The 25982-nt window shown below is 45.4% G+C and overlaps 1 protein-coding gene across 3 annotated transcripts in view; it reads right to left on the bottom strand.

Annotated features, from left to right (window-relative positions):
• PEBP4 (phosphatidylethanolamine binding protein 4) overlaps positions 1 to 25982 on the bottom strand; it is a 270792-nt gene that overhangs the window by 6571 nt on the left and 238239 nt on the right. For 2 of the 3 annotated variants that reach the window (XM_072634870.1, XM_072634868.1), the window contains exons 5-6: positions 13863 to 13908; positions 9991 to 10110 (exon numbers count right to left, since the gene is read on the bottom strand). In XM_072634870.1, coding sequence (XP_072490971.1) covers positions 9991 to 10110; positions 13863 to 13908 — 166 coding nt within the window. Of the gene's footprint in view, positions 1 to 3946; positions 4173 to 9990; positions 10111 to 13862; positions 13909 to 25982 lie in introns of those variants that run through there. The other variant, XM_072634871.1, reaches the window with a different exon arrangement.

Below are 25982 nucleotides of genomic sequence, written 5' to 3'. Positions count from 1 at the left end.
TAAAGGAAGATGAGTGAGTCAGATCCTTGGTGAGGGGGTTGGGGGTGTGCAAGCAGGGAGCCAGAGGACTGTGGTTTTTTTTGTGGTTGCTGCTCTGAGAAGAGCCCCACCGTGTATGGCTCAGCCTCTTTCCACAAGCTGGAGTGGAGTCAGCTGTCTGTGCCATGTGGAACTTGTACACAGAAGCCTGCCAAGGTGAGCTCCTCCTGAGTTTTGGGGAGTGTGTGACTCCAGAGGGTCCAATTGAAATCTACAGTTTCATTCTGACTGAGATGGAGGTGCCTGATCCATGCAATGCTTTCTGGGATGGCACTCTGTGCCTGGCTAGGTGAAGGGCAGCAGTCAGTCTGCTTAGCAGTGCCAGGATACAGGGGGTCTGGCCTCAAGCCCATGGCTCCCTGAAGGTCCTCCTGTTCTTTCTTGTCTATTTATATGACAGGTGCTGGTGATTCCCTCGCCTTCTTGACCTTGCCCTGTTCTCACCCTCTGATCCCCAGACCTCAGTAACTTGAGTTATTTCTCTGACTTCTCCATGGTCATAGGAGGAGATTACAAAATTGTGCTGAGTCCACTGGAAATTTATTCTGTCTAATCTCCCTGGTGCTCTACAATCCTTTTATTCAATTCTTATTGATCCCCAATCATGCTCTCCACAAATATGGTTTCAAACTCTCTCTTCTCTCCTGAAAGAGTTCAGGTGTTAACCCTTCCCCACCCTCTCACTTTCAGCAATGCCCAAAAGATAGAGGCCATCCCAGAGTTCCTTTACTTCCCCTCTTCCACATCTCAGAGTTTCTCAATGTCTACCCCCATCCTTGAGGTGACCCTCCCACCCTCAAGTTGATAAATCTAACCCCTTCATCTTGACTTTTTCTCATCTCCATCTTCTCCATGACCTCGTTAGATCAATCATCTCCAAACCCCTACTATCTCTTAGGCTTTACTGGTTCCTAACTCTTTGTCTACAAACACAGACCTGAAAGGGAATGCCTTAGATGGCAGTCCATGATGGAAAAAGACTTTGCTATAACATAAGCAGTCATCTAGCCTTTGCTTGAACAACTCCAGTGAGGGAGAATTCATCACCTACCAAAGCAGCTCATTCTACTTTTGTATAGTTGTAATAGTTAGGAAGTTTTCCCATTCATCAAGTCTTGCCTTTGCCTCTTTGTAAATCTCGCCCACCCCCACTCTAAGTTCTGTCCTCTGGGGCCGAGAAGAGCACGTCTAATTTCTCTCCCACAGGACACTCAAGTACTCATGAAACTTCTCTTCTCCCACCTAAGCATCCTGCCCTCCTCAAATGATCTTCATGCAGCATGGGCTCAAGTCCCTTCGCCATTCAGTCTCTCCAACTAAAAAACAAAAACAAAACTCTTTCCTCTCCACCTATCATCTTATCTCCTTCCCTTCACTGCCAAACTTCTAGGAAGAACAGTCTCCACTTGTTGTCTCCAGTTGTTCCTCACCCACACACTCCTCAATGCCCTCAATCCTTTTCTTTTTGTAAATTTTTTTCTTTTACACTTAAATACAAATTGAGAAAAGGAAAAAAAAAACAACCCATCGCCATGTACACAGCAGACCACAGGAGAGGATTCAATATAAAACAATAAATTTTCATTTCAAGAAAACTAAATGATAAATACTATACATTGTTTATTTCCTTCTATTATCTGTTTTTCTGAAGGTGAAGAGCATCTTCCTTTCTAAGTCCAAGTCCTATGTTTTTCTAAATCAACCAGCTCATCATTCCCTACACCACAATATTCCTTTCTGGATTCAAATCGTCAATGCTTTTTAACCTGTCTTGCATTCTCATCCCTCTTCTGAAATTTCTCTAAGGTTATTAATGATCTCTTCAACACGAAGATCCAATGGCCATTTTGGATCATCCCCCTCCTTGACTTTTATTCTCTCTTGTTCCTTGACCGCCATGACTCCTGCACCATCATGGGTTCTCTTCTCAGTCTTCTTCAATAGTTTGTCTTTGTTCCATCCCTGAAATGTGAGAGTCCCCCAAGGTTGTGGCCCTCTTTCCTTATCTCTCTACACTGTCTCCCTTGGCAATCTTACCTCTTCCAGTTGTCTTGATGATCATTTCTATGAAGATAATTCCCAAGTCCCTTTTCTAGTCTTGGCCCCTCACCTTAGTTCCAGCTTCATTGTTCCAGTGCCTGCTAGACGTTTCTACCTGTATGTGTTACAGGTAGCATATCTCTGTTTCTCTCTCTCTCTTTCTCACATACACATACATATAGCACATATATCAGGGGATAGACAATAGAGTAATAATACTCATGGTACCTCCAACATATCCAAAATTGGCCCCCCAAACCCTATCTCTCTTTCTGTTAATGATATTAACATTTATTAATCATCCAGACTTGAAACCTTGAAGTTATCTGCCTCATCCTTACCCCATCTTTCCTCAAGTCAGTTGTGTATCCTTGCCTGTTCTAGACCTGAAATATCTCCTGAATCTTTTCTCCTTCCATTAAATCACCATCTCAAAGTCAGAAAAACCTTTAGAGCACATCTAGTCCAACAATGGAAGAGCACTAATTCTGGCCTCGGAAGACCTGGGTTCAAATCCTACCTCTGATACAGAGTACCTGTTTGGTCTTGGGCCAATCCCTTCACCTCTGGTTCTGTTTCCCTGGGTGTAAAATGAGAGGGTGAGACTCGGTGGTTTCTGAGCTCCTGTCCAGATCTTTGACCTGATACTCTGAACACTAATCCCTCCTGTGACATCCAGATAAGTGATTGCATAGGCTCCATTTAAAGCCTTCAGTGAAGGGGGAACTAGTGCCTTCCAAATCAGCTCATCCCACCTTTAGATTGCTAGGAAGTTTTTCCTTCTATCACCTTTGGTCTAAATCTGTCTCCTTGAAGCTTCTATCCATTTTTTTGTAGTTCTACCCTTTGGGACTGAGTAGAACAAGTTCTGTTACCCTTCTGGAAGGCAGCCCTTCAAATCCTTGAAGACAGCTCATGTACCAACCCACTGTCACCCCCAAGTCTTTCCTTCTCTAGGCTGAGCATCCTTCAGTTCCTCCAACTGAGTCTTGTGTGGCATAATATCCAGTGGGAAGCCACTGAAGGAATTCAGATGGGGAATTGCTATCATTAGATCTAGGCATAAAGAAAATGCTGTGGGGGATGGACTGGAGGGGAGAGGGAGAGACAGACAGACAGACAGACAGAAACAGAGAGGAGCTCCAATAGACCCTTCAAAAGGTGGACACCACAAGCTCTTAGCCAGGCACTGTTTTAGGACTAAGAAGACAGGCGAGCAGCTCTGTTTGCAAGTGGGTAGAGGGGGCCACATTAACTAGGGAGGGTCTCAAGCCAAGGGGCAGGTTCCTACTGATACCATCATTCTTACTGTCAATAGTTGCCTGCATAGGACACTGTGCTTGTCATTGTACCAGGCAAGTCACATGGGTCCTGTCTTTTATCTTGTTCTCTAGGAATTGAAACACTGATTCGATGCAGAGAGACCCTATCAGACACAGAGAACTGAATACTGAACAGGTTACTCAGTTCCTGGATGCTTCTGACCAGTGTCTAGGCTCTCAAGCACAGCTTTGCTAAGAATCCTCAGAAAAGACCTAATTTATGTTCTCTTTGGGGAAGATGACATATAAAGAGAAGCTGGAAAAGGAGAGGAGAATGAAGGAAGGAGGCTTATGTATAGCAGAGAGGCCTGGGCCATGGCAAGATAAAATCCAGAGGACCCAGGAGTAGAGTCTGAGTTTCCAGTGGGTGGAAATGGTATGAGAGTAGGGCTGTAGTGAGGAGGCAGCTGGGCTTAAATACTCCACACAAACTTTCTGACCCTTGGTTTTCTTATCTGTAAAATGGGAATGATTCTGGGGGTACCTGCTTCCCTGGGAGGTTATAAGGTTCAAATGAGATAATGTGCACTTTGTACACCTTCAAGTACTGATGTTAGCCTTGATTTTATTTCCAATTTGCTGGAGGAATAAAGGTGAGTGGGATTTCAGATGGACTGGAGAACTCGCCTTGGGCTCCTCCACCTGGGACAGCTTCTTGAACCCCTCTCTGCCCCCCAGGTGGTGAGTCAGGAGCCATACTGTTCCCATTCATTGCTTTCCCATGTACCTCCTAGACCACTGATCTCAAGCCTCTCATCAGGGACAGTGGCCCTGCAAAAAAAAAAAAAAATCAACTCCAGCCTAATAACAGTCCCGCCAGGATCCCCGCTTAAGTCTGTAATTTGTCTGGCTCGTTGGCAGGGCTGGCTGGCGGTGATAGGGGCACTGATGCTTTTCTACTGAGATTAATGATATCCTGGTGCTGGTAGGCGGGAGGCCTGAGCCTTTTATTTTTTATACCATTAAATGACATCCAGAGACTTCCACTCTGAAGCTGAAAAGCCCCCGTTCCACCACATTCAATTACCCCTGGAGATTATTTGCTGAGTGGGGGATCTTGGAGTGGTGAGGCCAACTTTGACTTTAGGGGGAGGAGAAGAGTTTGGATCAGATGATTCGGATCCCCTGGGGAAACCCCCTTTTCTCCCATTTGAGAAATCTGACTTGTAGTAGTAGGACCTCCCAGGTGCTCAGAGGACCCCGGGGTTGGGGGTTCGGGTAGAGAGCCAGGAGCTGGTGGTACATCTGGAAAGAACATCTATGAGCCAAGGGCAGGAGGCCTTGTGGGGGTTAACTGAAGCTGGCCTCTCTAAGAGATGGCTAGCCAGTGTAGATTTTTGTCTTTTGCCTGCCTAGTGCATCCTTTGGACCACTGCTGGCCCTTCTATGAGCACAGAACAGGGGCAGAAAGAAGGGAAACTATATCTCTTCTCCAAAGCCTTCCCTTCTCTCTTCTCCACCTCCCAATCTCTCCCTCGCTGGATTCTTGTGCTTTACAAGCTTATCATACTCCCATTTGGATCACAGCTGTCTTTGTGCATGTTTTGTCTCCCACACCAACTGTAAGCTCCTTGAAGGTACAGATTGTCCCATTTACCTCTGTGCCTCCTCCAGTACTTAAGCGCAAGGCACAGAACATCACAGGTGCTGATTAATAAGTGTTTGTCATGTGAATGCATGATGTCAGTGCTGGAAGGGAACTTAGAGGTCACCCAGTTCATTTAAGAAGAGGAAACCTGGGCCTCCAGTGAAGTCACTGACCTGCTCATTTACTTCCTGTAAACAATTCTGGCAAGAATAAGGGATTGGAAGGCTTCAGTGAGTTTTGGATATTATTAACTGTAAGGTTGTTTAAAAAATTATTTCCTAATGACAACTTTGAATAATTAAGAGTTGTTTAGACAGGGGGAGGATATTCTGGGAACCTGACCAGGCTTTTGCCCTCTCTGAGCTCAGGTGTCCATCTGAGAATCACCCTAGGAAGGCTCCAGCTGGGGTTCTGCCAAGCCCCTAGTTTTACCAGCTCTGCCAGGTAGGCGGTGCCCATGCAAGGTGAGAGAGAGACACCTTGCACAAGTATTCAGGGATGACTCAAGGGAGGGGCTGGGGCCTGGTAGGGGGGCATTGGTACAGGTTCCCAGAGTCTCCCCAAAAGAAACCTGGATTGGCATTAAAGGGTTGGGGAGAGCAGCAGGGGAGTGGCAACCAGAAACTTCTTTTGATGGGGAGGGGGAGGCTTTCTACCTCCCAACCCTTGGCTTCTGCTGTTTTTTAATTTTCCCTCTAAGTACAGCAATTTGGGGGACAGTTCCCATTTTAAGACAACAAAGTGTGTGTATTTTTTTAAAAGGCCTTGCAAAAGGCCTATCTTGTCAGACTTCTTGCTCTGAAATTTAATTTGGAAAATATAGTCGGTCACCTTACTCCCAATGACTCTTGCCTTATTCACCTATCATACCCTGCAGGCTTTCAACCCAGCTACCCAGAGTTACACTTCAGCGCCTGACAAGTCTCATCTCATCCTTTTTATTTGATTGTCAGGGGATGGATCTAGATTCAGGTGAGTGGAAAGTGGGGTTCCTCAGGGAGGAGAGTCAGAGCTGAAAGGGACCTCAGACATTATCTAACCCAGCACTCTTGGTTCATTAATGAGGATGTAGAGGCCCAGAGTGACTTGTCCAAGGTCACTCAGCCATGCACCCCCAGGCCCTTCTTCCTACATCATAAACTACCCTTCACCAGCTCATCTCTTGTTAGGGGTTGTCTATCTTGGGATTTCTCCCAGCCCCATTGGCTGGGGGTGGTGGTGGTGGTGGTGATTCTGATTTTCTGAGGCTGATTCTCTGATCTCAATCACAGACTTTGCCCAGGGAGGGAGGAGCTTTAGGGTAGTTGGGCCTCTCTCTGGTCAGTTCATCGTCACCCTTGGGAAGCATTGCTTCCTCCTAGGGAAGGGAGAGAGGGATGGATTTCTTTGTGACAGCTGGGCTCAGTAGAAGTGACCCTGGGCCAGGCACAGTTTCTTTGAGATTCTGTCAAATGGAAACCATGACACCCATTCAATCCATCTCACAGGATTTTGTGAGGATCGGAAGGGAGCACTTACTGAGAAAGCTCTTTCTAAGGTCCCAAATGTGAGCTGTGGTTATTATGGATGGGGCTGTCACTTGGGTCCCTCCAATCTCTTTGCTTTGGAGTCAGGGAAGATGAGGATGGCAAGGAGGGAAATTTTCATTCCTGGGGGTAATTTTTTGGTCCCTAAAAGTTACAGAATTTCAGAGTTGGCTGAGAAAGTGCATGGGGGCTGTGTATGTTTAAATAAATGAGTGGGTTGAGAATGTGTATTTCTATGAATGAGAAAGGGTGTGTGTGTGCATGTGTGTGTGTGTGTGTGCAGGGATCTTCAGAAAGTCCTTATGTACTTTAAGCTTTAACAACTTCGGCTGTTTCCATCACACTATTTAAAAGCACATTTTATTACAGTTTAGAATAACTCATCACAAAATCCCTCCCAATGTGTTCTTTCAGATCCCTGGACAAACAAGAAATGCTTACTGTAGATACAAAGATAAGCTGTTTCCTCCGGCTGACAGAAATGAAGTTCCCATCAGCTGGCCTTGGAATTTTACTCACAAGTTTCTCCTGTCATAGCTACCACTGAAAATGGCTTAAAAGTTAAAGTTTGGAGGCTGAACATCTGCTTATGGATTTTGGCAGACCCTAGCAGCATCTCTAGAATCAGCACACTCAGCCTAAATGGCGAGGGAGTAGCTGGCATGACTGGATGAAGGGGTGGGGGCAAGATCTGGTGCAGCGCTTTGCAGGAGGGGAAGGCCACAGGCCATGGACTGTCTTCCAGAGTGTTTAGTTTGATGGGCATCAAGTTGTATCCAACGAATCCCAAGCCTGGCCCCATCCAGGACCAATACTGAGTCAAGACCAGAGGAAGCCAATTGACACATGATCAGTCCAGTTTCAGAGCAAAGGCTTTATAGTGTGGAGGATATGGGTACTGGGATTGAGGTGGGAAAGCCGAGGAGCCCACAAATGTTTCCTGGGCCTGAAATCATTGCACCCCCGTTCTCTTTTTGCTTTCCTCTACCCTACCCAGAATCTAGAAAGGCAGCCCTTGTGCAGTCGAGTAAGGCAGAGGCTTAGGGTTGGAGGGTGAGAGTAAAGAGTAGAGATTTTCCTTCCTTTCTCACTCAGGCTCTTAGGATTAGATCCTAATTTGATGATACAATTTTGTCTTTCCACCCCTTTCCTGCCCCAAACTGATTTGTTCTGAAAGTCCCCCATGGAAAGAAAGGTTTCCAACATCATCTGTATTTCAGAAACTGAGGGAGTAGTCGGAGAACATACTTGGGTAGATGGGGAGGGGATATGCTGGGCGGGGGGGAGGGTGGAAGAAGGAGGGAAGGCACTGAGGGAAAGTATGTTGGAAGTCGGACAGCTTGATGGAATTTGTACAGCCAGAGCAGGCTGGATCCAAACCTGCCTCCTCAGCCCTTAATGGGGTCTAGTGCCGCAGTGGCTGAGCCAATTTTTGTGCCCAGACACGTCTGGGATTGGTTGGGACATTGCTCCTGTGGGTCTGCCTCTAACCTGGGTCTGTCTGCCAGACCTTAGAGATGAGGGCAGCAGGCGCTGAGAGAGGGAAGCATGTGTCCTCCCACTTCGGTTCTAACTCTCCACCCCTCAGGCTGGAGATGTTTGGATCTGGAGGACATGGATTAGTGATAGGAAACACACTTCACTGAATGGTCACTCACACACCCCATGCCCATATATCTTTTTTGTTTTTCCCTTCCTTTCTGGTCTTTAGAACCCCTTCTTGCAACGTGGAAGACACAATGGGCTGGTTGCAGCATCACATACTAGGGATCCCCCTGAAACTATTTTCTCATGAAAAGACAATTAGAAAGATAAGTCCATGTTCTGGGCCACAGGTAGCCCTGAGCGTATAGGCATGTACTCATTCACCCCTTCCTGGATTCCTGCAGCCAGTCTAGTTGAGGCCCTCATTACCTCTCACCTGTACTAGAGTAACAGATGCCCAACTACGTCTGGTGCCTCTAGGCTCCCCTCTTCTGTTTCCAGACTGATCTTTTAGAATCCCATCCTCCCTCTTTCACTTCCCTGCTCAACCATCTACAGTACGCTTTACTGACTCTCTGTCAAGTCCAAGGCCTCAGTCTTTCGAGATCCTCCCTGATCTGCCTCCTGCCTTCCCCTGCAAACTTATTTCTCATGCTTTGCCAACACAAGGCCTCAGCTCTGGTGAAATCAGCCTCTTTCACATCTTGCCTCCTCCCCACACTCCTCAACAATGTGCTTATTCCCCAGGGATACTAAATATGAAGGATGTGTTCTGTGAGGGTATCAGTGGCCACCTGTCCCCCATTCCCATCCCCATTTATAGTGCAGAAGGGTTCTGAGGGCACTTAGCTGATTCAGCAGTGAACAGGTTAAGAACAGCTGGCTATAATAATATTGAGAGCTAAAGTCTGGAGAGTTCTTTACATGCATTGTCTCATTCTATCTAATAGCCCCATAGCATAGATAAGGCTTAGGAAAGTCAAGCCACTTTGCCCAAGATCACACAGCTAGCTGGTAAGTATCTGAGGCAGAATTCTAATCTAATCTAATGACTCACAAACTCCACCCTCCAAAACGGTGGCTAACGTTCGAGAATTTATGCCTTCCTTCTTTAAAAGGTGAAGGGGCTGGGAAGGTGTTGTGAGAACACCTAGTTTGCTTCTCAGAGGATGAAGATGGGCCAGGGCTGTGCCAGCTTCTTCTCCCCAGCCACCCTCCTGCTGACTTGTGGGACTTCTTCATTCTGCCGTGACCGACATCACTGCTCTCTGGCTTACCTAGTGCTACATCCCTTCCCTTCCACCCCCTCATCTTGACAGGCTGTTGAAGTCTTCTTCTCCCAATTTCCTGGAATGGAAATCTAAACCCAGGAGAGAAGAGGGGGGAGGTTCACTCAGGGTCATGGATTATGCCAGGTAGCTGCTGGAACCTTGGGATTTTATTCCTCCCTGGCCAGGGACAGGAGGGGACCTAGGGATCTTGGCTCTCAGGTCACACTGGTGAGGGACTAGACTGGGGCTCAGGCTAGGGTTTAGGCAGGGTCCAAGGCTGCTTTTGCTTTGACCATGGAGGGATTGTGCAAGGAGGCAGAATCTGTGACTAGATCAGGTAGCCCCAAGGAGGACAAGCTGGCAGGGAGGCATTCCAGAGTCCTCTTGCCTAGATTAGACCCAATTACTGGGTGCAGATACCAGCTGGGGTGCTTGCTGGAGGGTTGCTGCCCATACATGTCACTGGGGACTCTAGGGGAGATTGCTCCCCCTCTGTTTCTGGGTTTCCATTCAAAGCTATGCTCTTGGTTTCTGGCAGATGGGGCCTCCACCAAATAAATGCCTTCCTCATTGGTCAGGCCTGGCCTTGAATTTTCCCAAAGAAGGGGCAGCCTTTGCTCAACTTGGACTTCAGAGGCTTATGACTATGGGGCCTGAGGCCTTCAGTACCCCAGTGGGGTCTGTTCCAGCTAGGCCAGGGGTCAAGCTGGAAGTCTTACCTCTCTTAGCTCTTTCCTTGGCATTCAGGGTGATCTGTTTTCCTTTTCCTGGCTGCTCAAACAGGATGAACTGATACCGATGGAAGCCAGTCTGTGGTGGTGGGCCAGGAGGCTGGTAGCCTGAGGATGGAGAAGGAGCAATGGAGTGAATACCTCTCTAGCAACCCAGGGCAGACACCCCTGAACCTTGTCAGGTTGTCCCCCAGTTACTCCAGGCAGAGGATAGATCTTCTGGGGGCCAGGTCTCCTAAATGTTCCTTTCTATTTACGCACCTAAAGCCCCTGAGATGGATGGACCCTCTTCTTGTAGCCAACAGATTCTCAGAGCCAATACCATTCATTGTTATCATCATCATCAGAGGATCCCCAGGGGTCACCCAATGGTCATCCATGACCAAGAAGGTCATCTCCTTCCTCATTTTACAAAAGAGGAAACTGAGGTCTGGAGAGGTTGCCATGTGACTTGCCCAAGGTCTTACAATAAGTGGTAGGACTGATTCAAACCTAGGTCCTCTGACTCCTGAGCCTGAGGTCTTTCCACTGTCCCAAACATCCATTCACTCACCGAATAACTCCTAAACACCTGTGTACAGAACCATGTGCTAGACACTGGGGAGATTCAAAATTTAGGTAATAAGTAAATAGTCTCTGCCCTCATGGACCTCACAGTTGAGTAATACTAACAATATAGCCAATGTTTACATATTTGCTTTAAGGTTTGCCAAACACTGTCACATACATTTTCTCATTAGATACACGAGCACAGTGCTAATATTATCCCTGTTTTACAGAGGGCACAAGTGAAGCACATAGAGGTTAAGTGTCTTGCACAGCCAGATTTAGGATTTAAACCAAGGTCCTCCTGACTTGTGGTGTGACCTGATATGGGGATTGGGGGACTGGGACAGGATGATAAATCATTAAGGTTTGGGATCAGGAAAAGCTTCCCCAGGGAGGCAGCATTGCATAGAGGGGCTTTTTAAGGAGTGGTAGGATTTAAATGGGAGTGTGTGGGATACATTCCAGGCATAGGGGACATCCTGAATTCCAGCATCAGTAGTGGAAAGCTCCTCTTCATCTTGGATGATCTGGTGAAGGCAGGCTAGGATCAGGCCTAAGGGAGGGGGATGGGAGGTCCTGTTTTGATGCTCTGCACTGACAGCCTTTCTGCCCAGGAAGAAGTTCATTTTTCTACCTTTTTTATATGTTTAGCAGCATTCTCTGTGCGCCCCCCTGCACCCCCCCGCCACTTCTTTCCTTTTTCAGCATTTCCTTGTGAACTAAGTTCCCAGGGGAGGCAGTTTCTTGGATGGGCCCAAGGATCTGGAAGTGGTTATGGGGGTGGGCTGGATTCATTTCAAAGGCTTGCTCATGGAAGCTCTCCCAGTGGGAGTGGTGGCCTGGGTTATGGCAGGAGAACCTACCGAGGTCTTCTTAGAGAAGAGGGAGCAAATGTTTGGCCCTCTCCCCTTTTTCTTCTCCAGAGTTAGGTTTGGGAGGGGAGAAGGATCTCCCCACCTCCCAACCCATGCAGACTGTGTGAACTTCACTTCAGTCTCAGAGGAGCTTAGCAGACCTCATCAAATCCTCCTTCCCCTCTCTTTTTTCTCTTTCAGGGGTGAGTTAGGCTGGAGCTAAGAGTCCTCCTGATCCCTTCTTCCAGTTGGGGAAACTGAGGCCTAGAGTAGGCACTGGCATCCTTTGGTGCTGTTTTTTTTTTTTTAGCCAGAAAATTCTGGAAAAGGACTTGAGGGAGGAGAATGGGAGAGAAGAAGGGATTAATGATGCAAGGAATGTGAGGAAAAAGCCTGGACTTCTTAACCACTTTTGCCTCACCTCCCCCACTAAACTAGTTCACAAGTCAAAGAGAAGCAAGCTTTCTGTCCTGGTAGGAGTGTTAGAAGTTGTCCCTTGGGAGGCTCAAAGGGCCTTGCACTAAGTGGAACAGCCCTTCCTCAGGATTTCTGAGTGTATGTGTGTGTGTGTGTGTGTGTGCGCACGCGTGTGCGAATAAATAGTGTGCTAGACTTCGAGTCAGGAAGACCTGGGTTCAGATCCTAGCAACTTACCTTCTGTGTGACTCTGAGCAGGTTTCCTTATTCTGCCTTTTTTTAATTTAAAATGTTTAATGATTACTTTCAGTTCCAAATTCTCTCCCTCCCGCCACCCCTTCCACTGCCCATTGAGAAGGCTAAAAATGTACACCTTATCCTCTTCTGAATTTCACTTTCCCCATCTGTAAAACAGAGATAATGACAGCACCCCTCCTCCAGGGCTGTAAGGATCACATGAGATACTGGCTTTAAAGGCCTTGGTAAGCACAACCCTTACATAATGACAGCTGTGATTACCATTAATGTTGCTGCTTCAGCCTGATCTTCATTAAATGGAATTTGGATAATAAGAATAGCCAACATTTATATAGCACTCCAAGGTTTGCAAATATATGTGCTTCATATATGTGACCTTCATTTGATTTTCGAAGGAGTCCTGGGATTATTATTATCCCCATCGTATAAATAGGGAAATTGAGGTTCAGAGAGGTGACACAATTAGTCACAATTAGTGACTGTCTGAGGCAGGATTTGAACTCAGGAGTTCCTGACTCTAGGTCTAGTGCTCTCTCTACTTTGCCATTAAGCTGCCTTTGTAATGGTATATACAACCTATGTACTGGCATATATGGTATGAGTGGAAAGGGTTCTGCTTTTTTTTTTTTTTTAGTGCTTAGGGTCAGCTATTAACATTATTATTATTTTTTGGTGACCTTCAGAGAGACCAGTGAGTCAGTAAGCATTGAAGTACCTACTGTGTAACCAAGCACTACAAAAAGAAGCCCTGGAGAAAGGGAGAAAGGCAAAAGTGTGTGCATTTGTAAGTCAATATCCAGGTATGTAGGCATGGTGAGTTTTAGCATGTGTCAATAGGAATGACTCTGTGTGTGTGTGTGTGTGTGTGTGTGTGTGTGTGTGTGTGTATATGTGTGTGTGTGTGATGGGAAATGACCTTGAGAACTTGAACCAGGAAATAGAAGAAAAAGTCTTCTCTAGGACTTCCCCCAGCTCCACCCTGAGCTTCCCATGCTAGGACTGTTGGGCAGAATCTCTCTCCTAGGGGTGATGCTGGGGAGCTCTTGCCCCATATGTTCACTTCATGACCCCATGCATCCTGGGTGCCTTCTGGTTTACTTCCCTGGAGGGATGAGGTTGGGAAATCTGGGCCCATACCTTCAGACTGAGGGGATGTAAAGGGATTCAGAGAGGGAGGGGAAAGCAGATTTTAGGGGCAGTTGGTGGAAATAGGTTAGGAGAAAGGTCAAAGACTGAGGGAAGTGACAGGTACACTTGTCTTCAATTTCCTACTAGGTTGTGAACTTCTTAAAGGCAGGGACAATTCTTCAGTGATAATAATGGTGTACATCTCTATAGTCCTTTAAAATCTTGAAAGCCCTTCTGTCACAGTACTCCTGTGAAATAGACAGTCCTGCTGTCAGTGCCCCCATTTTATATATGAGGAAATTGAAGTGACGCCCACAGTCCTACTCAAGTAGGATCTCGCACATAGCGGAGGCTCAAAACACATTTGTAAAACAAATGAATGTTGACCCTACCCTCAAATTCACCAGACCTCCCATGTGGGGGTTCTCCAGAGCCATGCCTCAGCACCCCAAAGCAGCTGAGTCATCGAGAAGCTAGCTAGACCTACCTCCTTATCTTACTGATGAAGAAACAAGAATGGAAGCCCTGTTTGAGAAAGGATTGTTTCATTTTTTGTACTTGAATCCCATGTGCCTTCTACAGTACTGGAACATAGCAGGTGTTCAATGGATGCTAATTGTTTGATTGATTCAGAGTCTGGAGTGGCTTACTTACCAGTCAGCTCGTGGCCCCTTATGTTCCCAGTCTTGAGACCATCACCCTAAAACAATAGAAACACATGTGGGTTACATGGGGTGAGGTGGAAAGTAGAGGAAACCCCAGGCTGGCTCCCTTTTCCTTTGAAAGTCAGTCTCTGATCAGGAGATGGGGGTGAGGCAGGTGGTATGGAAGGCTGTATCCACTGTCAGGGCCTGAACTGGGCCCTTGGGTGGATGCCCAGGGGAGGATGTGGAATCTGCTTCTTCTGCCAGTTTTAAGAGAGGTAACAGATACCCATGTGCCTGAGGGGCAGGCCTGCTTGGAAGGAGCGGGTGGGCTATCTTATCCCTGGAGGACCTCATGGAGTCCAAGGATCCATTTCCTGTCTCAGCTTCTCCAAATCTATGCGACTGCAGAGGGCTGGAAGTGTATTGTAGTAGAAAAGGGCATTGGATTCAGATCTGTGATTGTTGTTTAGTCATTTCAATCCTGTCTGACTCTGTGACCCCATTGGGGTTTTCTTGGCAAAGATACTGGAGTGGTTTGCCATTTCCTTCTCCAGCTCATTTTACGGATGAGGAATTGAGGCAATCAGGGTAAAGTTACTTACCCAGGGTCACCCAGCTACTGCCGCAGCTGGATTGGAACTCAGGTCCTCCTGAGTCCAGATTTGGCACTCTATCCATTGTGCCACCTAGCTACCCCTTAAAGTGACTTCCCCACACCTGGGTTCAAATTCTTCAAATTCTTCACCATTACCTCAATAATCTTGAGCAAATCACCTTAACCTTTCTATGCCTAAGATTCCTGTCTATCAGCTGACCTCCTGGGTCTCATAGCTAGAGTTCTAAAATGGGTATGAGTGGCCCCATTTTTAGGTTCTAAGTGGAATGAAAGTTTCAGGTTTCTGATAGAATGAAGTAGTCCTTTAGAACGGTGGAAAAACATTCTTTAGTCATCTCCTCTGAGAGTGCTCAGAGGGCTTGGCCAGTAGCTGTCTAAACTACAGACGGTGAAAGGGGAAAAGGAGGGTGGGATGTGGGTCAGAGGAGCCTGCTGCAGTGAGGGCTTCGTTTGCGGTGCTGACTCAGCTCAGGACCCCCAGGCAGGCCCTGTGGCCTCCTCTGGGCTTGCTAAAGTGCTCTCCCCCCACCAGTCTGTGGGATAATGAAGAGATGGAGGTGCGGTGTTAATTACTGTTTGTTTAGGGCTGGAGATGCTCAGATGAAAGGACTTGGAGCTAGGGCCCTAGGCTCCCTGGTGCCAATACCCTGGGCCAAGCTAGGGGATCCCTGTGGCCCCCAACTGGAGGTTTTTATAACATTAATCATGATGATGAAGGACATATCATAACTGGTTCACTTGGCACCTGTGCCCAGACACCCTCCCCCCCCCCCCACTCAGCTCATCTTCTTCCTTGGAGTGACATGAGAGGGGAGGCCATGGCGGCAGGGGTGGGGGGGGAGAAATTCACCCTGAACTCACACAAGATCTAGCTCCCATGATTGTGATTTTAAATCTGAAGCCCAGTTAAGACCCTCGATATCCCAACTAATAGCTGGCATTTATAAAATCCTTAAAGTTTACAGCATACTTCACAGGTGTTACTTAAATTGATCCTTGTAACCAACCCATGAGTTTGATTCTACTGTTGGGCTGTTATCCCCATTTTACAGAAGAAGGAACTGAGGCTTACAGTGGTTAGGTGAATTGTTGATGGTTACATGGCTAGTAAGTGTCAGAGATGAGATCAGAACTCAGGTCTCTCCGAGTCTGTGCCTGCAGAATTCTCCATCACCTTATTGTGCCCTTTAGGATCAATTTCCTTCCTGTCCTATGGCCATCCTTCTATTTCCCTGTGAAGAGTCCCTCATCTGGGACAGTGTCCTTCATTTTTGCTGCTAAGCCTTGAATTTTTCCCTAGTTGGTCTCTGATACCCTCAGGACTTAAGTCCTGTCCCCTGATGGGGGCAGGAGGGTGAGGCTGACGGTGCAGGTCTACAAGAAGAAGGCTGCCTTCTTTTGTTTCTTTCCCCAGTCTGGCTCCCTTGTGCATGAATCAATAGTGTCTTCCCTCAGTCTTCTCAATCCTTTCCCATTGTGGAACAGCCTTTACCAACTTCTATTTCCACACCAGGGACTCAACACAGCTGTCTGGGAGGAGGTCAGAGGGCTGAGCCTGCCCGGCTCATTCTCATAAACTGCTACCAATAGTTTGACAGATGCTGCTCACAACTACCCTGCAAGTCCCATCCCCAGCTCAAGGCCTCCTAAGAGGTCTTACCTCGACAAGGCCTTCCTTCTTTTCCAACTTAGTGTCCTGTACTCTCTCCTCCCTGCCATCCTCACTCCAACCCCAGACATCTTTTCTCGGAAGGGCTCTCTCTACCTGTATTTTTTTTCATTTTTGCTCACTCAGTACCTATCACAGTGCTTGTAGAGAGCAGAAACAGAATATTTGTTGAATAACATCGAGTTCTATATCCTACCTCTCTTTATTAGCCATACTGCACATCTTCAGATCCCAAATCCAGGATTCCTTCAGCTCCCTCACTTCCCCCCAAGCTAAGCTCTTCCCAGATTGGTTTAGTTAATGATTTGTTTAAACAAAACAATAGCAACCCAAAATTGCTGTTTCATTTTCCTCTCCTAGGGGAGGAGAGCCCCACCCAGGGACATGATTTTAACTCTGTCCATTGAGGGGGGGTGGGGAGTGGGAGTGGGGAGATCTGGGCTGGAAAGTTTGATTTCTCCCATTGACTTGGGAGGGAACTTATTCTCCCTCTGGGCAGTTTTCTCTCACCCACTGGAGCTTCCTAGGCAGAGAACTGACCTCTTCCATTCACTTTGCTGAGTAAGACCATATGGCCTTCTGCCCTGGACCCTGGGCCTCAGCTGGCTGAGTCAGCTTCTCAGGAACTTAAAAGCAGAAAGTCTGGTAAGGGCTAAAAATACTCGGAGGAAGGAGAGTAGTTGGGGGTCCTGAGTCAGAATCATAGCTGGGCCATTTCAGCTTCTTCCTGTGTACGGTGAGGGGCTTGGACAAAGGTTCTTTGACGTTCCAGAATGCTAGGATCTCATGATCTCTGGAGCAGCCTTCCTTTTGTGAGTTAAGGAGGGCCTGAAGCATTGTCTCAAATTCTCACTATTTGGGTCCTGGACTGGTGAAGTCCCCTTGAAATTCATCTGTGCCATGAGGGAGGGATCTTAAGGTGTGGGGAGGGTGTTAACTCTTATATTAAAACAATAACACCGTTGTGTCCATAGAATTGCATTAGCCAGCTATGTCAGACCTTTGCTAATGTTGTACTACCAGGAATCACTAACATGCTAAAGATCACACATTCCGGGGCAACACTGAGCCTGGAATCCAGTTTCCCTCATGTCCATTCCCATGCTTTTCCCATTATATTGAATATCTCCTAGAAGGGCCTATGAAGGGAAGGAGGGAAGTGGTTACAGAGAGAAGTACAGGAAATAGCACATGTTTGGGAGCCAAAGCCTCTGGGTTCAAGTCTGGGCTCAGCTACTTAATGCCAGTGTGAACTTGGTCAGACTCTTGTCTTTTTTTCGGACAGTCTCAGTTTCCTCATCTGTAAAAATTGGGTTATATTGGATGATCTCTAAGGTCCTTTCCTACTCTCAATCCTATAAACTGATGTACTCTTCACAGGTTCAAGTCATGAAGTATGACCAGACAAGACAGACCTGCTTAGGGATATAAGAGCTGGAGACCCTGGGTGGTGTCTAGCTGGGGTGGCAGAAATCATGAGAAGGGGAGCAAGGGGAGTGGAAAGTGGAGTGAATTTAGAATCAGAAGACCAGGGTACTATTCCTACTTCTGCTACATAAGAAACTTTGGACAAGTCATTTTCTTCCTGTGAGTCTCATCTGTAAAATTTAGGGAGAGGGAAGGTGATTGTATTAGCTGAACTTTGAGGTCCCTTCTAGCCCCCAAATCTGCAACATTAAGATCTTTGAGGTTTTGTTTGTTTTTTGGTGTTTTGGAGGATTAGTCTTTTTAAAAACAATCTCATTTTTCTTGATTTTTTGAGTATTTTTTATCATCTTTTCTGAACATATCCCACCACTCAATTTAGCTATTCCTTGTAATATAGAATAAAAAAAGATTAAAAAATCAGTTCATCACTCAACTTATTAAGTGGGCAGTATCTGTACCATACTACAACCATAGTTACTCTGTAAACAAAAAAGAAAGAAAGAAAAGAATAAAGGAGGGGGCGTGTTTTCTCAGCTTTTCTTCATGACCAAACACTAAAAAAAATTTTTTTTGAGGCGCAACATGTAGTGGATAAGCTGCTGCACCTGGAGTCACAAAAACCTTTAAAATCTCGCTTCAGCACATCCAGAAAAAGAACTATGGCATCTGAATGCATCAAAGCATGCTATTTGCTCTCTCTTTTGTTTCCTCTTTCACGTGGTTCCTCCATTGTTTCTAATTCTTCTGTACAACATGGCTAATGTGAAAATATGTTAGTATGAATGTATATGTAGAGCCTGTATCAGATTGCACACTCTCTTGGAGAGCGGGAAGAGGAAAGATGGGGAGAAAATTTAGAACTCAAAATCTTATGGAAGTGAATGTTGAAAACTAAAAATAAATAAATCCATCCATCTATGCAAAAAAAAAAATCTTTCTTTAGACACTTACTTATTAAGTGTGCAACCCTGGCCAAATCAATTAGCTGATTTGAGCCTCACTTTCCTTATTATAAAAGAGGAGTTTGGAATGGATGGCTTTTTAGGATCCTTTCTAGTTCTAAGCCTATGATCCTGTGACCTTAAAAGGGCCAAGTCTGCACTCTGCACCCTGGGCCATCTCCAGTCCTCCTGATGGATATCTGGTCGTTGGACTCAGATGACTCTGGAGGAGAAAGTGAGGCCGGTGACTTTGCACAGCCCTCAAATCAAAGTCAATTGCAAGTCATGTCATCATCTCCCTGATGTCATAGTCCTCTTTGAGAAAGGACAAGCCACAACCACACCTCCTACCTCACTGGGTTTGTGGTGAAGACCAAATCAAGTCAATGAACAACAAAAGTTTATTAAATACCTAGAAAGCACCTGGCTCTGGGCTATTCACTGGAGGTACAAAGATGCAAAATAACAGTCTTTACCCACAATGAGTTTATAGTCTCCTTCAGGGGATGAAATGTGTACACAGATGACAAAAACACAGGGTAGACCTACAAAACTCAGAAGCTGTAAGATCATGTAAGACAGGGTGGTGGGCAGCTCCAGCCTGTGGCTTCCTCTACGGTATGCCTTGAGGGGCTGGGGTGGGGGGAAGGTCTCTTTAACATCAACTGAAATTTTATTATCAATTCATTTCTTTTGGACCAACTGGTAGCTCATTGATTGGAAGGACTCTGGGAATAAGCCATAGTATACGAAGCTGCTATTAGAAGTAGCACAGAAAGTAGGGCAGGGAGAAACAGTAGGCCATCAAAGACAAGCTTCCCTACTTCACAGTTTTGCCCTGGGTTAGTTAATGCTTTCTCAGGTACTGTCAAGGCTTCTACACCATTGAAGTCTGGCTTCCCAGAGCCAAAGAAAATCAACAAGCATATATTAAACATTTAAGATGTGCAAGACCTTTTGAATTACATTCATGGTGATGGTGATGGTGTTGATAATTAGTAATAGAATCATGACATAATAGAAAGTGTATTGGATTAAGGGTCAGGAAACTTGGGTTCTAACACCAGCTCAGCGGCTCGTTAGCTGTGTGACACTGGGTAAGTCACTTATCCTTTAGGGGAGAGTATATCTACTTAAAGTCACATTACTGCTGGGAAGATCAAGTGAGATAATGGAGGGATGGAATAACCCTATAAATGGTAGAGTATCACACAGATATACACTTTGGTTAGAGAGATAGTGGGGTAGGAAGACATGAATTTGAACCTGGGGTCTCCTGTTTACTAGCTCTTAGGATGCTAGAGTTGGAAAGTCCCTTAGATATCATTTACTTTAATTTCTTCATTTTACAGATAAAGAAACTGAGAGTCAAAGAGAAGGGACCGTATAGGTAATAAATCTACTTGATTCTATCTCCATAATGTTTTTCATATCTATCACCTCTCCTCCTATATGACCACCTTCTTCCAGTTTATTTCATCACAACTTGCCTGGACTATCCTAATGGTTTTCTAATTGATCCTACTGATTCTAGGTTCTCCCCAGTCCAATTCATCTATAATCCGGGTCTGGCAAATGCACAGATCTCATCATTTCACTCAGTTGATAAAATCTGTCCATGTAGAAAGTCCTAGGGAGATGGCTTCCAGGAGAATCATAATTGTGTGTAAGCTGGAGAGACTATGGAGCATGTGTAGACATTCTATAACTAGTTACAGGTGACAAACTATATGGATTGGAGATTCAGTTGACTTCAAAGCCAATTGAAAGACACTATCAGTGTCTTCAAAAAGGTTAGAGTCAGCTTTGCTTCATGTGGGCCTGAGGGAACTGGGTGAGTCTTTCTCTTTCATGGTGTTGGTTGAGAGATGATACGGTAAGGGGAAAGGTGCTGGCCTTTCTCCTCTGAGACATAAGGCACTTAAGGATTGGGGCATGTTTGATCTTTTAATTTGTTTATTTTCCATTCCACGTGGAAGGAGCTTCAAGAGGTTCAGAGAGTGAGCCACAGGAATCTGGGAGTTGGAAACTAGGCTGGATTTTGCAACCCCATTTAGCATCGATGCCCCCAAGGAGCAAACATCAGTTTTGTGCCCTTAGGATCATGTAGCACATTCAAGAGTGACTTTGGGACCCCAGCCCAGCACAAGGACTCATCCAGTAGACATGCTTAATCTGGATAGGAACTTGGTAGAACAAATGCTATGTAGGAACTGAGTTAAGTTTGGAGCTTACTCCCTTAGAAACTGAAGTGATATAGGGGAGAGTATGTCCTAGAGGTAATGGAAGATATATTTGTCCATTTTTTTCTTACTGTTTTGATGTCAATATCCCTGTGCAAATGTTATCCATATCAAGTGGCTAAATAGAACCAAGGTGTTAGTCATTGGCTCCTAAGAAATGGGGGAAACAAGCTGATAAGAAAAGACACTTCAAGCCTTCATGGTACCCTAGAATCCTGAGGAGACATGGAACTGGCATACCTCTGGGAGAGGGATCTAGAGCACACAGAGTTGCTAAATTAGTCCTCTTAAGGGAATGACTGAACCACATCATTCTCTTGCCTCTACACTGTCATTGGCTCCTTGTTGCTACCAGGATAAAAAAAGCCTGACTTTGGATGTCCTCCGCCATCTTGCTCCAACCTACCTTTCCATTCTTATTTCACATTACTCCCTTTCCTAAGGTCTATATTCCATCCAAATTGCACTATTAGCTGCTCTCAGAACTTAACATTCTATCTCCCACTTTGTGCGTTTGCATAAGCTAGATCCATGCCTACCATGTCCTCCCTCTTCTCTGAATCTTTAACTTCCTTCAGGGCTCAGCTCAGGGACAGAGCCTACTTTGACCCCTGTTCTTGTCACAAGTCCCAGGCTTCTTGCCAAAATTGGTTCTGGATGTCATTATGCTGTAGGAGAGAGTTGATGGATGGATGGGCACTATTCTTCTTATCGTGTTCTGTTTCCTTGAGGGAATGGCTGGAGAGTTCATTTGTCCTTGACCTGTGGGGCTGGAGGGCAGGAGTGCTGCGGGTGCCCTGAGGTCCCTCTCATTAGCCCCCCTTTCCTAGAGTCAGTGATTGGCCCTGAGAAGGCCACAGAACAAGGGGCTTGGCTCAGCTGCTGGCCCCAGCAGCAATGGAAGACACTTTCCTCATTCCACTTCAATTACCCACAGCCAACTACCCGCCCACCCTGTCGTTTGCTGCGGCCTCAGGTGCCCGATGCTGGCTGACCTCTCTGGAGCAGAGGGTCAGCAGCACATTTCCTCGAGCGCAGAAGAGATGATTTAATCTTTTCACCCACCTCTTCCCAATGGGTCGGGAGGAATCAATCACTTTCCTTTTCCTGGCTACAAAACTCAGGCCCTCACAGTTGAAAGGTGTTCCTTTTGATGGGGGATGGAGGTGTGGGGGTGGAAATGGATAGTTCTTACAACTCAGAAAGTGAAGGAGAGAAAAGGAAAGAAAGATACACACACAGAACAGAGTAAAATGGGGGTGGGTGGGGGGTGGATAAAATCTGTAAGACTGCCTGAGTCTAGTTCTAAATTTTATGATTTCTATGAAATTACATAGGGAGATGGAGAGAAAAGCCCAGAGACAGAGACACACAAAGAAACAGAGAGACAAAAGAAGCAGAGGCACAGACACAGGGACTGAGATGAAGATTCAGAGACAAAGAGAGGGACAGATGAGAGACAAAACAGAATTGGTGAGAGTATGAGGAATGGAAAGATCCAGTAAGAGATAATGAGACATAGACCATGATCCAAAGAGTGGTACAGAGAGATGGACACACACACACACACACACACACACACACACACACACACACACGCACACACACACACAGACCTAAGGACAGAGAAAGACTAGACCAGGAAGAGTAGGAGGTAGTGGTAGTGGGGAATATGGGAGAGAAGAAACCAACCAAAGATGGAAGGTGCAAAAAAAGACAAGATGGTAACCAAAGTTACCTAGAGTAACCAGAATGCCCTAGAGTTCCCTATTCCTGGCTTTTGAGCATTGGTCCCCAAACATGAGACACATCTTCCTCTTTTGTATGACTGCCAATGTCTGGGGATCTAGAAATAGTGGCTGCCATGGGACGGCCCCCAGGCATGTTGCTTTGTTTTTGTAGGCTACTGCCAATGACCTGACAAAAATGCTGGACAGATTCTTTAGGGGCAATCTCCAGCAAAAGTCTGGACCATCTGACTAGGAAGAAACAGCTCTAAGGTAAAGGCTGGAAATGAAAGCACTTTCCATGTATTACCACACTGATGCTCAAAAAAGCCCAGGGAGGTGGGTAGTACAAGCATTTTATTTTACAGAAAAGGAAACTGAGGTTTAAGAGGTTAGATGTCTTTTTTTTTTGCTTGTTTACATTTATTTTCAGGGAGGACTTTTATTTGATGGGGGAGGTGAGGAGCTGTAAGAAAAAGGGAGAATAGCAATAATGATTAAAAAAGCAGGAAAAATGACATCAATTAAACATTAAAAAAAATACACAGGCAAGAAAGGAATTTCAGGAGGGGACAGAAAATAGGGTAATTTTCATTTTATTACCTTAATGCTTATATGTTTTTAAAGCAAGACGTATGGAATATATTTGTGGTCTCATATATTAGCCTTTTCCTAGTCTTCCTTGAACGTGTTTGTTAATGATTGCCTATTAATAACACAAAATATTTAAGGACAGCACATTCCTTACAAAAGTCAGAAGAAGGAAACGAGGGAGAAGAGATAGGAACTAAGTGACTGAGCACCCATATTGCTGAAAACTCGCTGAACACAACCAGAAGTCCTGCTCTGGGCTACTGTGATGGGAAGAACAATTTATGCCATAATATCGATATTATAAAAATGAACAATTCTGAAAAACTTAAGAATTCTGATTAACTAAATTATTAGTCATGATTTAGGATGAATGAGAAAGAAGAATGCTGCTCACCTCATTGCAGAATAATGATTTACTAATATACAGAAATAAGAAATAACAATTTGGAAGACACCAATATGGGAATATTTGTACTGTTTTTATATAATACAGGAGTTCTATAATCTTTACATTTCTTCTTGTTTCTTTCTTCCTTCCTTTCTCTTTTCTTCCCTTTCTCCCTCTTTTTTCTTTTTCTTTCTTCTCTCTCTCTTTTTTCTTCTTTCTTTTCCTTCCTTCCTTCCTTCCTTCCTTCCTTCCTTCCTTCCTTCCTTCCTTCCTTCCTTCCTTCCTTCCTTCCTTCCTTCCTTCTTTCCTTCCTTTCTTTTTCTCTTTCTTCCTTTCTCCCTCTCTCTGTCTCTCTGTATATCTCCCTGTCTGTTTCTCTTGTTTTAATTAGCCAAGATCCACCTTCTCACTCTCCTCCTCTTAAGTGACTTTTCTATGGTCTCTCTAGACTCTAGTGCCAACCCCTCTTTCCATTACACCAAGAAACTCTAGGCTGGAGTCCTAGGGTTTCTATTTCTAGAGAACTGACTTTCCTTTCCAAATTTTTCTGTTTTGTGTTTATATGTATTTCTCTCTGCCTCTCTCTTCATCATCTCATTCTGTTTCTCTTGGTGTCTGTTTCCATGCTGGCCTCTTTCTCTGCTTACTGCTCCTCATGACTCCTCCACCCTGATCTCCCAGGATAGTGAGGAGAGGAGAAGGGTCTTTAGTTGAAGTCTCTGGGATCAAGCCCTGTTTGTAGGTTGCTAGATGGGAGGTAGTTGTCAGCTCTCTTTCGTTGAAGTAAATTTCAAAAAGGAGACTTTGAGACAACCAGCACAGAAGAGTGCTCAAAGCTGAGCATCTGCCTTTTCTCTTCCAAGTATTATGCACTACCCCAGTAAGTAGAATGTGAGTTCAGACCTATTAAGTGTCCTACTTCTACAATGGCTCTCTGGACCTCTGAGTTTTGCTTCCTAACTTGGTTCCTGATGTGGGCTTCTGGGCCCATAAAAAGAGGTGATTAGGGAGGCAGAAAGGATGTGATTAGCAGGGATCAAGCAATCAAGAAGTCGCACTTTTCTCCTGAGGTAGGAACGTCCCATGCCCAGTGTGGAAAGGAGGACAGGCACATTCCGGTGATGCTAGCCAGGTCAGTAAGCAGAGTTGCTCAGGGCAGAAGGCTGTAGTTGTTTACAACTGGAAAAGTACATAAACTATAGGTTACCTCTGGGCTCCTGGCCAACTACTTGATGACCCTTCAGGGTGTTCCTACATGCCCACAGCTCTTTTCCTGGACTTCCAGAGTCGTTCGTTGCCCCAGACCTCAGGCATCCAAGCACCATGTTGAAGGCAAGGTTTTTCTTGCTCTTGCTCTCCAAAGGCACAGTCCTCAAGATCCATCAGGGTTATCAGAGAAGGCTGGTAAAACAGCAGCTTTTTAGGTTGGCATCCCACTGATGCCCTTGAGATCCACTTGGAGGAGTGGAATTGGGCCCCTGAGCTGAGGTGGCTTCTCATGAGTCAAAAAACTTTTTAAGACAAAACCCCTTCCCAAACCTTTTTTCCCCTACCTTACTGGGATCACTGGGCTTGAGGAGCCCCTGTCAGGGAGTTGTGCAGCTCAGACAAATGGGAGAGCAGAAAGAGATGCCACACCTGTTTGACTCATGACCCACTGTAAACAGATTATTCATACTACTATCATTCAGACATCCATTATTTAAATATGTATGGGGTGGCCATAAGTGCATTGAGCTCTATTTAGAACACACACACTCTGGCCCTGTCCTATAGGAGCTTACATAGGAGCGATCATTATTTGTCATAGAAATGAGGTGTTACTTGAGGGGACTGTGGTATAGTAGAGAAAGCACTGGATTTGGAGTCAGAAGATCTGGGTCCAAATTCTGATTCTGATTGTATGACCCTGGGCAAGTCACTGGACCTCAGTTTTCTCATCTGCAAAATGGGGGTATTTGTAACTTCACAGAGTTGTTGGGAGGAAAATGCCTTGTCAACATTAATATGCTAGAGAAAATGTGAGCTGCTTTATTTTAATTATGTTAACTAGACATAATAGGTATTGGAATAGTTAAAGGAGGGCTCATGATTAAAAGAGGGATCACACTTTTATGTTTTACGTCATGTCCCTTGGCAGCTACAGTGGGCATGGTGTAGCTTCTTGAAAAGCAGACTCATGGTATCACTGATTTCACTTTTGAAATAGATCATCCTGCTGGAGAATAGTTGTATAGGTCAGAACTACATAGACTGACTGATTACAAACAGATATGTCTATCTGATACCTGTCAGTCTGATTTGCTGATTATTGTGCTTGACACTTTAGGATGATAAAAAAAGAAGTGTGTAATACTGCTTGCCCTTAAGAAGCATATAATCTGTTTTCAGAGCCAGGGCTAGCCCATGAGACTGTAAGTGAATGAAAGAGAGATAAATGCTACCAGATCTTAAGGTCTTTCCTTAATTAGGTGCATCTTTCCACCTTCCTAACTACCCCTTTATTCTTCTCTCCCTCCTT

Source organism: Notamacropus eugenii, chromosome 1 (genome assembly GCF_028372415.1).
Source record: "Notamacropus eugenii isolate mMacEug1 chromosome 1, mMacEug1.pri_v2, whole genome shotgun sequence".
NCBI lineage: Eukaryota > Metazoa > Chordata > Mammalia > Diprotodontia > Macropodidae > Notamacropus > Notamacropus eugenii.
Note: the sequence above shows the minus strand (reverse complement) of the source record. Positions and strands in the feature narration are given on the sequence as shown.